The sequence below is a fragment of the Vigna unguiculata genome, chromosome 2 (genome assembly GCF_037176805.1).
Source record: "Vigna unguiculata cultivar grain cowpea cultivar isolate G323 ecotype 2 chromosome 2, ASM3717680v1, whole genome shotgun sequence".
Lineage (NCBI taxonomy): Eukaryota > Viridiplantae > Streptophyta > Magnoliopsida > Fabales > Fabaceae > Vigna > Vigna unguiculata.
The window spans coordinates 36748407-36763131 of record NC_140793.1 but is presented as its reverse complement, the minus strand read 5'-3'; the positions used below and the strand labels follow the sequence as shown (position 1 = coordinate 36763131).

Genomic DNA, 14725 nt, shown 5'->3' with positions numbered 1-14725 from the left:
GAATGAGGTTATTATTAAGAATGTTGAATATATAATTGATGATTGAGATTATTCAAAGTTATCAAAAGTTGTGTCCGTTACTTTTCATGTTTATGTTTGATGTTGTTGGTATAAAACTTTGATATCTGGAAAAGATTTATGATTTTGATATGAATATTGATTAATTTAGTAATAAGAGGTAGAAACTTGTACTATTATAATACAAGAAATTTGTATATAGTCAAATTGAATTATTCAAAAATAAAAAATTACACTTACAAGATCAACATGTTTTAAGTTTTACCTCCTTCGACAAAACAATGTATGCGTATGAAGAAAAAAAGGTAAAATTATATTTATATTATAAAATAGATAATTAAAAAGTAAATTTTGTATAACTATTAATATGAAATAAGTAATTAAATATTTACAAATTAAACACTTCCTTCCCACAGCATATATGTAAAAAAAGAAATATCTGTTAGGAATTTATGTAAGGTTGCAGCAATCGTGATCCTGATGTGTCGTAAGTTGAAATAACGATAATTACAATAAGAAAGAAGTAGTATTTGTTAAGAATTTATTTAATAATAAAAAGAAGTAGTAAGTTTGAAGTATTTAATTAGCATTGGAAGAATCATAATGCAGGTGTGTCGTAATTTGTAAGTTGAAGAGTTAATTCGAAAAAAAAAGTGTGACCGTTTCAAAGCGAGGTTCTCGCAAACCCAGACCCAATCTCTCTTGCGAAAGAGTAGAGAGAGAAGGAAAACGATGGGTACGATGCTACAAACCATTCTGACTGTGCTTCTTCTCCTTATGCTTCTTCTCATCATCATCTTCCTCTTCTTTCTATTCAAACCATGGCGCTTCTTTTTCTCTCAGCGTTTCCTCTCCTCTATAAAGGTACCTACTCCCTCCCACCAATACAATTCTTTTCTTTTTTTTTTTTCTATTTTTCAACATTCGATTTTTTTTTTCCCTAATCGCAAACTCTGATTTCAATATTTACGATCTCTGGAATTCAATTGATCTTGCGAATCGAAGGGCGAGCTGGAGCGCCCCCTTGTTACCGACGAAGAGGATGCAAATGCGTCGCCGTTAAATCAGATCAATGAATTGCCTCGAGATTATGATCTCGAGGGTGCATGTTATCCCTCTGAAGCTCATTTTCGCTCTCCTCGGACCCATGGCCAAGGGCTTGTTCATAAGCAAAGGGTTCAAAACCTTTCTGTTCCACCTACTATACACCTGGGTGGTGATGCTTTGGTCGTGGATGTGATCTCTGATCCTTCCTCGGACGATGTTGATGTTGGTCAAACCCTTAGGCTTTCCACAGCTCAATTAGCTCAATTTCAAAAGCAGGGAACGACCAATGTTCGAAATGATAGACTGCAGGACTTAGTGCAATGGAATATCTCCGATCAAAGTAATTTCCCGAGTCTTTTTTATTGTGTCGCTATTATGTATTTGCATTTTCTTTACGTGCTAAACATGTCAACATAATGACATATCCTTTTCTTAGAAGTGCAGGAAGTTGTCTCACTCTGGAGGTTATCAGTGGCCCTTCTCGGGGGCTTCGTTGTTCTGTACAGTCGGTCAATTCCTCTCGTCTACCACTAACCTTGGGAAGAGTCTCTCCTAGTGATTTGTTGATAAAGGATTCAGAAGTGTCAGGAAAGCACGCGATGATAAAGTGGAATTTGGATGTAAACTCTGTGTGCTATTGGACTTGCAATTGGATTTTTAACATGCATGGTGTGTGGTAACTATTTTTGTAATTGATCTTTCAGAAAATGAAATGGGAGTTGGTGGACATGGGTAGTCTGAATGGAACACTATTGAATTCTAAGCCAATCAACCACCCAGACAATGAAAGTAGGAATTGGGGAAATCCAATGAATCTTGCTAATGGAGATGTCATAACACTTGGGACAACATCAAAAGTAATGGTGAGTATTAGGAGTGGTCTCAGTTAAATTGGCTACCACTTTTTTAGGTTTTGGCTTCTGATTGTCATAGATGGGAAGTTTATACCTGTATGCATGATATTAGCTGAAGAGACTGTTTGCAGTATATGCCGGTTGAATTGTTTTTAGTGGCTATTATATAATTTTCTGGTCACCTTTATACTCCAAGAAGGCTTTTACATTGAATTTATTGTTTAGAAATTTATTTGAATGTCAACTCCTGTCCTTTTTTTCATGCTTGCAGGTATAGGAGTATAGTTTTATTGATATAAAATAAAATGTGACTGTTTCTGTCGAGCTAGATTGACTAGAAATTATATATTGAAAATTATATTTTAACTAGGTTGAATTAAGATTGTAGCTTTTGTTCTTTCAATGATCAATTTTCTCCCTCGTGTGAGATAGGAAATGTGTCTTCTATAACTAAGGAGTAAGAGTTATTATTTTGTGTTCACTTAGTAAAATAAAGTTCTCCACACGCCTTTCCCAAAGTCTTTTGTGATTAAATTTTAAGTGATTAAGTTATTTTTGTCTGTTTTGCACAATACCTTTAACTATAAAATGGTATACTTGAAGTGAGTATGCTGGAGTTGCATTTTTTTAATGGTATTGTAGAATTCTTGTGTAAAAAAGTTCTATATAATTCTCTGTGATTTAATATATATGGCAGGTCCATATTACTTCCCAAACTCAGCATCAGATACCCTTTGGAGTTGGCATGGCATCAGATCCAATGGCTATGCGTCGAGGAGGAAAAAGGTTTCCCATGGAAGATGTTTGCTATTATCAATGGCCTCTACCTGGGCTGGATCAGGTTTTGGATTTATTCGTAGAACTTTGGTTTCTTTTCTGTTGTTTTGTTTCTCACTTACCGGAGGAACCTAACCCACCTCTAATCCTAATTTCCAGTTTGGACTTTTTGGCGTTTGTGATGGTCATGGTGGAGATGGGGCAGCCAAATCTGCTAGCAAGTTAGTACTTTTTGACTTTGATTGGCTATGCTAGTTGGTTGCCATTTTTGTGAAACTTTATGTTAATGCTTGCCTATTCCGGACTTCTCTTTCTCTCTCTCTCTCTCTCTCTCTCTCTCTCTCTTTTATTGTGGATAGGGAACTTGATAAATAGAAATAATTTGAATTATTTAATCTTTTCATGCTGTGGTTATTTATTGTTGTCAATAAATATGCATTAGTGCTATCTCTGAACATCTTCTGCAGATTGTTGTATAATATGTGATATGTCCCGTTTATTTCAACTTTCTCCTTCATCCTTTGGTAGATTAAATATATTTATAGTATAGGTTTTTGTTCTTTTAGTGACTTCTCATACTGTAATTGATCAAACCATTAATTTATGTAATAGACTGAATTGACTTGCCCACAGATAGAATATTTAGAAAATAGAAATATCATTATTGTATCTATACTATCATGGATGATATCATAGGCATACTTATCCATCTTGGAACTAACTCTGAAAATGCTAGAGAAAAGAAGGATGATTGTTATTTCAAGTATTATGATATTAACTAAATAATTTATACTACACATTTAAATTGATGGAAAACTGACACAATTAAAGAAATTCAAGATAAATAATTCGCGATAATTTACATGCATACTGACCATCATTCTAGGAGCAATATCAACATAGTAATGAAGTAAAAAATGAATGAATATGGTGACATCAATAGAAAAAGAGCAAAGCAAATTTGACCAAAATTACCGGAACGGGAGAACAAGGCAGTCTAAAAGAAGAAAAAATAATGGAACATGACAAAAACGAAACAGCCCTGTTTAGGCTTTCAAACTGTATTACATTTCTAAAGAAAAAGTAAATTTACACATATAATCATCGTCATTCTTGGAGCATGTAAACGTAATAATGAAGTTAGAAAATGAATGAATATTGTGGCATCACCAGAAATAGAGCCAAATAAATTTGATAAAAAAAGAGCAGAATGTGAACTAGGCAATCTAAAAGAAGAAGAAAGAAAGAAACATGACAAAAATAAAATAGTCCTGTTAAGGCTTTCAAATTGTATTCATTTGTAAAGCAAAAGTGCTTTAGAAAATGAGGGAGAAATCATATGTCATCTAAATAAATCCTAAACAATATTACACAGGTCAAAACTGGGGTTTTGAATCCTATATTCATCAACAGGATCTGTGATTTCATCAATATAAAAATTTTCATTTAATCCATCAAGAAAATGCGAGACACAATGTTACTCTTTCTAAAGTTTAACAGGTAATGACCTACAATGATTAAGATCTTCCCAAAAAGCCTTTAGCTGATTGAAAAAATCAGTAACAGAAAGATTATTTTGTTTAATCAAATATAATTTCAGTTGGGTAAACAATGTTTTTCAAAATTGAATTCAATATCCAAGAAAGAACTAAATTATTGCATCACTCCCAAGTTTCATAGCTAAGAGCCTATTGGATTTCACGATGCTCCCATATACAAATCTCTATTCTTTGAAATCCAAGTGCCTTGCATTGTTCAAGCCCACTTATGATAGTTAGCACCAGTTATCTGAAAGGAGACAAGGGCAATGACAGAACTATCATTTGGATGGAAGAAGGGCTTAAGGAATCTTGCGCAAGATTTACTGGAATTATTACCTGAGTTATTGCTTGGACCTTTATTGTTAACACCTCAACCCATGGCCAAGGAAGCATGTGCAGCAGAGCTCCAAATGGAGCTCTGATAACATTTGACATTTAGGAAAAGAATATTGAGAAAGCTTTGAAAAAAATTATTGCAATCTGAGTCTGATCAATTATTCTAACTGTTTATATTAATGCAGTACATGAGAGAAAAGTAGCTAACAACTCAATAACCACTTTATAAACTAGCAATCATTAGTGAATAACAAACTAACTAATAGACTCCTCTCTCTGCTTCTTGTATTTTATAATAGCAATAACCTTCTGTGCATATATTAGTTATTTATCTAAGGTCTTTACTTTTCTTAATGTGCAAAATACTACTAATTTTTTGTATTTCATTTTCAGACTTTTTCCTGAGGTAATTGCTAGTATATTATCGGATTCATCAAGGAGGGAGAGAGTTTTGTCACTCGGTGATGCTTCAGATATTCTTCGAGATGCATTTTCTCAAACGGAAGCTCATATGAATCACCATTATGAGGTATTATGTGCTACACTCTTGATGTTGTTTAGCGTATCCCCAGGACATATGCACGAGTTTTTTTTGTCGTAAATTTTATATTTATGGTTTGCATATTAAATAGATAATACATCTACTAATAGTGTAGAGTTTTTTTATACAATGATCCAATCACAAATTTGTTTTCTTTTATAATAACTATTTTAAAGTAAAACCCATGGTTATTTTTATTGGTTGGCAGTGTAAAAGTTTGACTTCAACAATATATGCTAATTAAACTTGTGTATACTTTATTAACAAACTCTTTGCAGGGATGTACAGCGACAGTGCTTCTGGTGTGGACTGATGGTGAAGAAAATTTCTTTGCACAATGTGCTAATGTGGGGGACTCCACCTGTATTATGAGGTTTGTTTATCTAATCAACTGGAGTGCTTGAGTAGCTTGTTTAAGTTTTTGAACGGGTCAAGGGTAAGAAACTTGACAACCAGGCTATCAGAAAACTAATGGTTATAATGGTTTATGTTAGTTTCGCTTTTCTTGTTATGTTAAGATGCATGTGGTCTATAGTTTATTGATAGAGAATATTTTTACACAAGAAAATCATGGCATTATTAGTTCTGGAGCCTTTGAAGTGGTTAGAATCCATTATTAGTTCACATCATTTTGGTATTAACTTATGTGCAACAGTTGCAGTACTAATAGATACCTTATTCGTATGAGTGACTAAGTTATGTTTTAGCTATTGATTTTGAACTTTTGATTTTGTTGACTTAAATATTATGGAATTCTTGTGAGTACACTTTTATGCTTGTTTGAAATTCATGATGAATTATTTTTTTTTCCAGTTTGAATGGGGAACAAATCAAGATGACAGAAGATCACAAGATAACGAATTATTCTGAAAGACTCAGAATCGAAGAGACAGGCGAGCCCTTAAAAGAAGGGGAAACACGTCTATATGGTACGATGGGAAAAAAATGCACTGGCACAGATCAAAACTTCATTTTCCTGAGTTACAATATTTGACTTGGCAATTGCTGATTCTGATTCTCACTTGATGCAGGTATAAATCTGGCAAGAATGCTTGGGGACAAATTCCTGAAACAGCAGGATACCCGGTTCAGTTCAGAACCTTACATAAGTGAAGTTGTGCACATTGATCAAGCAAGCAAAGCTTTTGCTATTCTAGCTAGGTGATCTTGGTTCTGATGCATGTTTTTTGAATTTCTATCAAAAATATATCTTCTGAATGTCATGGTTCAAGGTTCACCGTCTTTTGGTGATGATCCTTCTGGAGGAAAAGGCTCTTCTGGTGGGTTAATATCACAACAGACTGTAAATTGGATGGATGGATACGCCATTACTTACTCGCTGTTAGAGGAGCTTTTTATCTTCTTGACATAGTTAATAAAGTGACTATTTGTCTAAATCCAAATTATTGTGATTTTTCTTTGAACAGTTTTTGTTGCCTGTTGAACATTCACATTTTTTCTTTTGATCATGTTGAAAGTATAACTTTGGCATCTGCAAAATTTTCAGTGATGGGCTGTGGGATGTCATCAGCGTGAAGAAGGCAATTCAGCTTGTGTTGCAGGTTTTGTGTAAAATAGCTTTTTGTTCTAGTTGTGGTATATTTCATTTTTTTTTTCATATCAGTTTTCTCTGACAGTTTGTTTTCTCATTCTCACAGATGAAGGAGAAATGCTATTCAGAGAGAGAGAATATAGCAGAAAAGGCTGCAAGCTTGTTGTTGAATGAGGCTAAAACGCTCAGAACAAAGGATAATACCTGTGTAATTTTCTTAGATTTTGATACCTTCAACAAATTCTCTTGTAAAGTTGAATCCTAGTATGAATTAGGAATAGTGTTACAGGAATATTAATACATATTTTTGTTCTCTCCAACTCTATCCTTTCTTCGTTCACCTCTAACTCAACTTAACCGAATCGGATAAAATGAAAAATAAAACGAACGAAAACGCAAAGCTAACTGCGTTTAGTTCCCGGATGAATGGAGGGTCGAGTTTGAAGATTACTTTCAAGAGTCACCGAGTGAATTTATTAATGTTGACGGATGAATGGTGGGTCAGAGTTTGAAGATTACTTTCAAGAGTCACCGAGTGAGTTGAGAACGCAATCATATGAAAAAGAAAGATTGTAAATTTATTGAGTTTAGTTTAAATTTTTAGACGTATAACAAATTATACAAATTTCCAATGTATAAATGCGCTTCTCTTTTTCTCTTTTTAGTTTCAACTTTTATAAGTATTAAATTTAAAATAAAAACTTAGTTCGGTTTTTTTTAAATACATTCTCCTTCAATTTTAAACATCTCTTTTAATAATTTAAAGAAGATTTCTTCTGTAATCCATAACCTTATATAAACAGAATTTCTTTTTTTCGTCCACATTTTTCCTTTTCAGTTTTATCCTTATTTATCATTTTAAAAATTTTTTACCTCTAATTGTTATTTTAAAAAACTCTTTTGTTTTTAACAATAATTTTAAAAATTTTTACATACATATTTTATTTTTCAATTTAACTTATTATTTTAAAAATTAATTATTTTATAAATATTTTAATTTTAATTGTTTTTATAAGAAATTCTTTTGTTTTTAACAGTTATTTAATAATTATTTTAAAAATTAATTATAAATTTTGAAAGTTAATATTATTAAACTTAATTCAAATTTTTATAAAAATTAAAAAATACAACATACAGGCGATAATACTTGTATTTTCACTAATTATATATAAATAGAATACATTTTTTTTGTCCTTTCTGTTTTCTCAATTTTATTCTCTTAATAACTATTTTTTAAATTTAAATAATTATTTGTAATAAATTTATTTTTTTAATTTTATCATTTTAATAACTTTTTTTAAAACCAAATAATTATTTATTGTTAAAGAATGATTTAATCATCTTAATAATAACTTTTTCAAATTTAAATAATTAATAATAAAAAAATTATTTAAACAATATTTTTTATAATATTTTTTATTTCAATAACTAAAATTTATTTTGTTATAGTTATATTTATAATTATATATTTATGACTAACATACTTTTTTTTCAATTTTATTTTTTAATTATTATTTTTAATACTGAAATAATTTATGAGCATCAGGACTCTGTATCGGACTTTGGCAGGTATATAATTTACTACATCGTGACTGACACTCCATTCAATATGCCCCATATCATTTTTGTCGATTTTCTTCAAAAAAAAATTAAAGGGTTAGCAAATGACACAACCCAAGTCCTCCCGTGTCCAAGGCCATAGAGAACGGGCGCTTCTCCATGCACCTCCAAGCCTTATTCTGTACCCCCAAAATTTATTATTATATTCTTTATTAATATACAGGTGAAAGTGGATAAAAAGCAGTAAATTTCATTTACTGCGTACCAACTTCTCTCCACCCCTAAAATGATTTCATACTATTTTGCCTTCATTTAAAATTTTCTCCGTTTCATTCTCTTGTGTGGTCCTTGAAGTTAAATTTTCTCTGTTTCATTCTTTCATTCTCTGGTTGGTGGTGATCCCTTCGTTTCAAAAAGTATGAAACTGATTCCACACTCCGTTTCAAAAAAAAAAAAACACGAAATCTTCATGAAACACATTTTAGAATCCGTTTCACAGCATTTTGAAATGGATCACGTAATCCGTTTGACAAAAAAATTGAAATATTTGTGAAACGGAATACGAATTCCGTTTCAGAAAAAATGTGAAACGAATTCTGTAATCCGTTTCAAAAAAATTCCAAATTTTTTTTTTTGAAACGGATTTCAAATTCCGTTTCACATCTTTCTGAAACGGAATTCGTATTCCATTTCACAAATTTTAAAATTTTGAAATCCGTTTTTGAAATACTTAGGTGGTGTGAGAAAATTAACAAAAAATCAAAGACGCACAATGCATGGACTTGGATCAGAGGCTGTATGATCTTGGAGCTAGAAGGGTGTTGGTGACAGGAACTTGTCCACTGGGTTGTTCCAGCGGAATTAGCCATGCGAGGAGGCAGAAAAGGCAAATGCTCAGAGGAGCTACATAGTGCTCATCTCCTTCGGCCGTTGGTGTTGGTGACTTTGTGCACCTCCATAGTTTGCTCGTGATCCCATTTCTTCTGTACTCACAGTTTCGTCAAGTACCCTCCACCCCTGTTCTTGTTTTAGTGTTGTTGCACCACGTCGTATGCTGGGTGTGTGGTGGGAGAAGATGGAGCGTTCATTGAGAAGAAATGCACCTCTTTTCTGATTGTACATATGTGGTGGGTGAACACAGTGGAGAGGGGATGTATTTCCCTTCCGTAATGTATTTAATTTATTTTTATTTGAAAATAAGAGTTAGAAAATATTACGTTTTACGCAATCATGTTAAAAATAAAGTAGTTTTTAAAAGTTATTATAATTAAGTAAAATGGAAAAATATTAGTAAAAATAAAATAATAAGAAGAAAACAAAATAATTTTAAAAAATAGTTATTTTATATATATATATATATATATATATATATTAAAAAATTATCTTTTAAATGAATCTTCTAGAAAATAAAAAGCATGAATAAAAAAAGAGAAAAAGGAAAAAGAAATAAGAAAAGGGTATAAGCTTTATCTCTTAGTAATCATGACTAAAAAAAATTAAAAGGAAGTTGAAGAAAATTAAACCCGCAAGGAGCCTATGTCAACCTCCACGGCGAGGGCCATTGGAATTCCCTCGCTCGCTCTGCAGGTAATTAAGCATGCATTCATGTATAGTTGTGACCAAACTCCTACATAATTAAAATCTTTAACCGCGTTTGTTATCATGCATCAGGTCTAAAGCGAACGGGAAAAAGCTCCAGGCTAAGATGGTTGAACTATTTGCGTCCAAATATTCGACGTGGGAACATCACCCTTCAAGAACAACTCTTGATTCTCGAACTCCATTCCCGCTGGGGCAACCGTGTATTATGATATTATTTACGTACTATGTTGTGTAGAAGAATAGAATATCATTGTTTAACTTCCTATAGTTTTGCACGTTGATCATACTAATTAATATAATATAATGTAATGCGTTGTGTTGTGTTATTATTTATTGAAGGTGGGCTAAAATAGCAGAACAATTGCATGGGAGAACAGATAATGAAATAAAGAACTATTGGAGGACGAGAGTGATGAAGCAAGCGAAGCAACTCAAATGTGATGTGAACAGCAAACAGTTTAGGGATGCTGTGCGTTTTGTTTGGAGGCCACGCCTTTTGGAGCGGATTCAAGCTTCTTCTGGGAATGCTTCTTCTTCCTATGGACATGGCCAAACCACATTGTGCAAACCGAGTCACGGTGGCGTCGAACTTATGTCCAGTGACACACATGCATTTTGGGACCCATTCCATCCATTGAAAAATTTCCAAATTTTTTTTAAACGGATTTCAAATTTTGTTTTACATTTTTTCTGAAACGGAATTTGTAGTCCGTTTCACAAATTTTAAAATTTTGTTGATGAAGCGGAATATGTGATCCGTTTCATAAGAATGTGAAACGGAATTTGAAATCCGTTTTACCAAGTTTCTTGTGTTTTTCCGCAAACGAATTTCGGGATCCGTTTCATATGTTCGTTGGGAGTGCAGGAAATTTGATTCTTATTGTTTTATTGGGGTGCGTTTTGAGGGTGAGGGTGTATGGCTTTGAGATGCAAAGGTGTGGTAAAAAAGAGAGTTAGTAACTCTTAATTTTTACCATGGACAAATATGGAAATAAATTTGGTTTTGGGAGTACAGGAGAGATTATTGGAGGTGTAGGGAGAAGCCCCCTAGAGAACAGGGGGCAATTTGTAACAAAGCAACCCATTTTTTATCTAAATGTTTTATGTTTTTAATGAATTTTTCTTATATCTTAAGATTTAAAATAAATTAAGAAAAAAAGTAAAAATAAAATCTTCTAAGTCTTTTATTAGAGACAGAACAACACTGCAAAAGCCTCAGTTTTCTTTTGAAAGAGAGGAGTGATTCAATGTTTACTACCATTTATTTTTTTTATATTTAATATTGAAACATTGTTTTCAATTTATTTTTCATTTTATATTCGTATACAAAAACAGAAGCAAGTTATTTTTTATATTGTTATATATTTATTTAAGATCGAAAAAAGGTGCAATTAAACGCACAATAAAAAGGTGCAAAATAAAAATAAACGCAATTAAATCGCACTTGGAGTTATCATGTTGTCGTCTTATTAATAGGAAAAAATTGTTGGTGGATCTGCCACTGCTAAGTGGTGGTTAATTGTTACTTTCATTTCTTGGGTCATAATTTGGAAGAGGTGTTTGAAATATATGTGTTTAATAATCGAATGGTTCAGTAATTAAATGAAACAAGCTAGAATAAGAAATGTTTCTTAAACTTTGACTTTCTTTGATATAATAAAAGGTTGTCTCTTTGATTTTGTTTATTAATTAACGATAGAGAATAAAAGAAAAAATGTAGATACATGACCTGGTGCGGAAAAAAAGGGCTGATAAACTTTTCTTTTTTATTTTAAGGAATGGATCGATACCGAGTCTTTCTTTTTCAATTAAAATATGAGAATAAAAATATAATTTTACAAATATTAATTTAAAATAAACTACAATAGAGTATAACATCCTTTGTTGACCACCCACGATGATATCAATTATTGTGCCAAAAGCAAGAAATAGAATTATTCAATTGTCGTTCAATAATTACACAAAGGGAAGGTATAACCGATTAAATGATGAAACGATAACTTAAAAATAAATAACATAAGTCAATCCATCTTTTTATTATCTGAATCTCTCAAATATTATTGTCTTAATAATGATAAGAAAGGGAAAATAATAATAAAAAAAACATTCACACCAGAAACGAAGCCAAGTGTTTGATCATGGCTTTGGCTCTATCAGTTTCAGGCTTGAAGAGTTGGAAAGCATGTTCTTCATCGCCGGCATCAAACAGTTCAACTTCACCCTGCCATCCACTTTCCTTTATAGCGTCGTGGTACAAAATATTTCTGTCTCTGAACTCGTCCCTTCCGGTGATGGTGATCAGAATCTTAGAGCACGCAAGTGTGGCCAGAGAGGGTGCCCCAGTCACACACGGGTTGATCCATGGATTATCGATTCCACCAGGTGCATCAGGACACGCCAAGCCCCACACTTTCATGGCCAAACTCTGCTCGTGCCCCTCAACAGGCTCCGACCCGATTGGGTTTGAGCCCCAGAAGAAGGGAGAACTGAGTACAGCGCCGAATATTTTGAGACCCCCATGCAGAGACTCTTCCCCTGCACGAAGAAGCAAGTTGTGTGCGATGTTAGCACCGCTGGTTTCACCTCCGACGTAAACTTTGTTGAAGTCGGCGTAATCGAGTAACCATGGCTCGGGGGTGGCGGCGTTGTTGGCGGCGTGGGAAGCGATCCACTGGAGAGTGGTCCAGCCGTCATGGTAGGCTGCAGGAAGAGGGTGGTGCGGGAGGAGTCTGAAGTCGACGGAGATGGCAATTACGTTGGCTTGGGAGACTAAGATGTTGAGATAGCGGTGGACGAAAAAGGAGAAAGCCGATTCGACGCAGAAGGCGCCGCCGTGGAAGTAGACAAAGATGGGGAGCTTGTGGGAGGGATTGTTGTGGTTTTTGGGAAGGAAAATGCGAGCAGAGACGAAAGGGTTGTTGGCGATTACGATGTCTTTTGATGAGACTCCAGTTTCAGGGTCTTGGAGGGAGGGTGGGACGTTCGGAGAACTCAGAAGACGATCCACTGTTCCATCTTTGTAGACTCGAATGAGGGGCAGAAGCTCCATCACTATCTCCTTCTCCTCGTTCGCCATTGAAGCAAAAAACAGAGAGAAGACAGAATCAACGAGTTCAGGAAAAACAGAGAGAGATGAAGAAAGTTGCAGAGAAGAGAGGTGTGAAAGTTCCTTAAATAGTGGAATACGAGAGTGATGGTCAAAGTCAAAGTTGGTGTCTTTGTTGTCATCACCTCTCACTACATTCTTTTTACGTTTTTTGTTCAAAATGATCATTCTAAGCAAATACGACTCTCAGATTTGCTAATTTTAATCCCCAAATGTTTAATTTTATTGAGAGATAATAATATTTTGACCCCATTTTTTTTAATTATTCTTTAAATATTTGTTTTGATTTGTTTTATTAATGTAATATAATGATAAGTAATTAAAATAATAAATTAAAAATGGATTAAAAAATGGATCAAATTTTCGTTCTCTTTTTATTAAAATAGTATAGATGTGATGCATATGACCTCACCTACTCCTTTAAAGTTGACTTTTATAAGTTTAGATCCAAGTTACGCCGTCACAGTTACTGTTTTTAAAATTTATAATAAATAAAATTAATGCAATTTGCGAAGAGTGAAGTAAAGATTCCGAGTTAAAAGGACTAACATATATATATATATATATATATATATATATATATATATATATATATATATATCAGATGAAAAGAGTTTACCAAATAAATGTTTAATTAAGTTATTATTCTGAGGGTTATTTTATCTAAACGGTTAACTACATAATTTTTTGTGGTAATATTTAATACTAATAATATCAAGATCTAAAATAATTATTCACCTCTTAAACATTTCGTCAATAATTAAGAATAATTGTTATTATTTTATTATCGATCGATAAATAATATTAATATTAATTCTGTACACCAAAGATGAAACATGTACTTCAGAAGGGCTATTTAAATTAATATTTTTTATTAAAATTTAAAATTATTTTTGGACACTCAAGATGAAACACGTGATTGTAGGATATTATAATAATTTATGATAAGTTTAAGTTTTAACACAAAATAATGTTAGAGGTGAGTGGGCTAAACCTACCCGAAAGCCAAACACGTGCAGTCAAACATGTCAACCCCACCAACCAAAGCAAACCCGTAACCTCGCACAACTCTATCCATTCTTAGAACACCTTTTTTTCTGCTTTTTTTCTGCTGCATTTTTTTTTCAAGTTTTAATTTTAGCAGTTAATTCCTAGGCTGATATTTTTCTTACTTTTACTATGTATCAGATATAATGCAAAAAATTCTTATGTTTGTGTTGTAAATTTTCGAAAATTAAGATTCTGTTTGAAATTATTTGTTATCAAATAATTTATTGCTTTTTTTAATGATTTATACGAATGATTATGAAACTATTGAAAGTTTCACATCGATTAGAGATAATGTAATTTCATAGTATATAAATGAGGTATAAATCTTATCTTATAAGTTGGTTTTGTGGGATTGAGTTAGGTTTAAAATTCACTTTTAACATAGGAAAATTATGTTTTGATAAGAAATTTTTTGACAAAGTTGACAAAGTTACTATAAATGGAATTAAAATAGATTTTTATTTTACTTTTTAACCAAAATAAAATAATAAAATAATACTTTTTTACTTAAAATGGTAATTTGTCAAAAGTTTGTTAAAAAAAACTTTGTTAAAGTATCACTTCCCTTTAACATAATATCAAAGTCACCTTATAAGTTGGTTTTGTGGTTTTATGAAGTTGAGTTAAACTTAAAACCTACTTCTAACAGAAACTGTAATCTTAGACTCACACTTAAATTCCTAATAAAGAAAAGTCGTATGCAGCTCTTGATTTGTTTTTATTTTCATAAACTTATCTACA

At 32.5% G+C, this 14725-nt stretch overlaps 2 protein-coding genes across 4 annotated transcripts; one reads left to right on the top strand and one right to left on the bottom strand.

Annotated features, from left to right (window-relative positions):
- The first annotated feature begins 615 nt into the window (after nt 1-615).
- Nucleotides 616-6986, top strand: KAPP (kinase associated protein phosphatase). Of its 3 annotated transcripts, XM_028058057.2 has the most exons (12): nt 616-882; nt 1024-1405; nt 1510-1685; nt 1770-1928; nt 2617-2760; nt 2856-2917; nt 4967-5102; nt 5393-5487; nt 5928-6043; nt 6146-6275; nt 6622-6676; nt 6773-6986. In XM_028058057.2, exons 1-12 carry the CDS (start codon nt 751-753, stop codon nt 6929-6931), a joined length of 1746 nt encoding a protein of 581 aa, XP_027913858.2. In that variant the 5' UTR covers nt 616-750; the 3' UTR covers nt 6932-6986. The 3 variants fall into 3 exon arrangements, with proteins under 3 accessions (XP_027913858.2, XP_085524880.1, XP_085524874.1); XM_085668754.1 differs by lacking the exon at nt 616-882 and having other exon boundaries at nt 1097-1405; nt 1505-1685; XM_085668748.1 differs by lacking the exon at nt 616-882 and having other exon boundaries at nt 1097-1405; nt 1502-1685.
- A 4859-nt stretch (nt 6987-11845) lies between these two features.
- Nucleotides 11846-12985, bottom strand: LOC114166941 (2-hydroxyisoflavanone dehydratase-like). The gene has a single exon (XM_028051829.2). It carries the CDS (start codon nt 12902-12904, stop codon nt 11936-11938), a length of 969 nt encoding a protein of 322 aa, XP_027907630.2. The 5' UTR covers nt 12905-12985; the 3' UTR covers nt 11846-11935.
- Nucleotides 12986-14725: the final 1740 nt, after the last annotated feature.

Excerpts from the sequence above, each read along its gene's own strand:
- LOC114166941 (XM_028051829.2), bottom strand. The coding sequence starts at position 12,904 with ATGGCGAACGAGGAGAAGGAGATAGTGATGGAGCTTCTGCCCCTCATT.
- KAPP (XM_028058057.2), top strand. The coding sequence starts at position 751 with ATGGGTACGATGCTACAAACCATTCTGACTGTGCTTCTTCTCCTTATG. Across the intron at positions 2,761-2,855 it reads CTCTACCTGGGCTGGATCAG|TTTGGACTTTTTGGCGTTTG; the intron begins GTTTTGGATTTA and ends CCTAATTTCCAG. Across the intron at positions 5,488-5,927 it reads GACTCCACCTGTATTATGAG|TTTGAATGGGGAACAAATCA; the intron begins GTTTGTTTATCT and ends TTTTTTTTCCAG.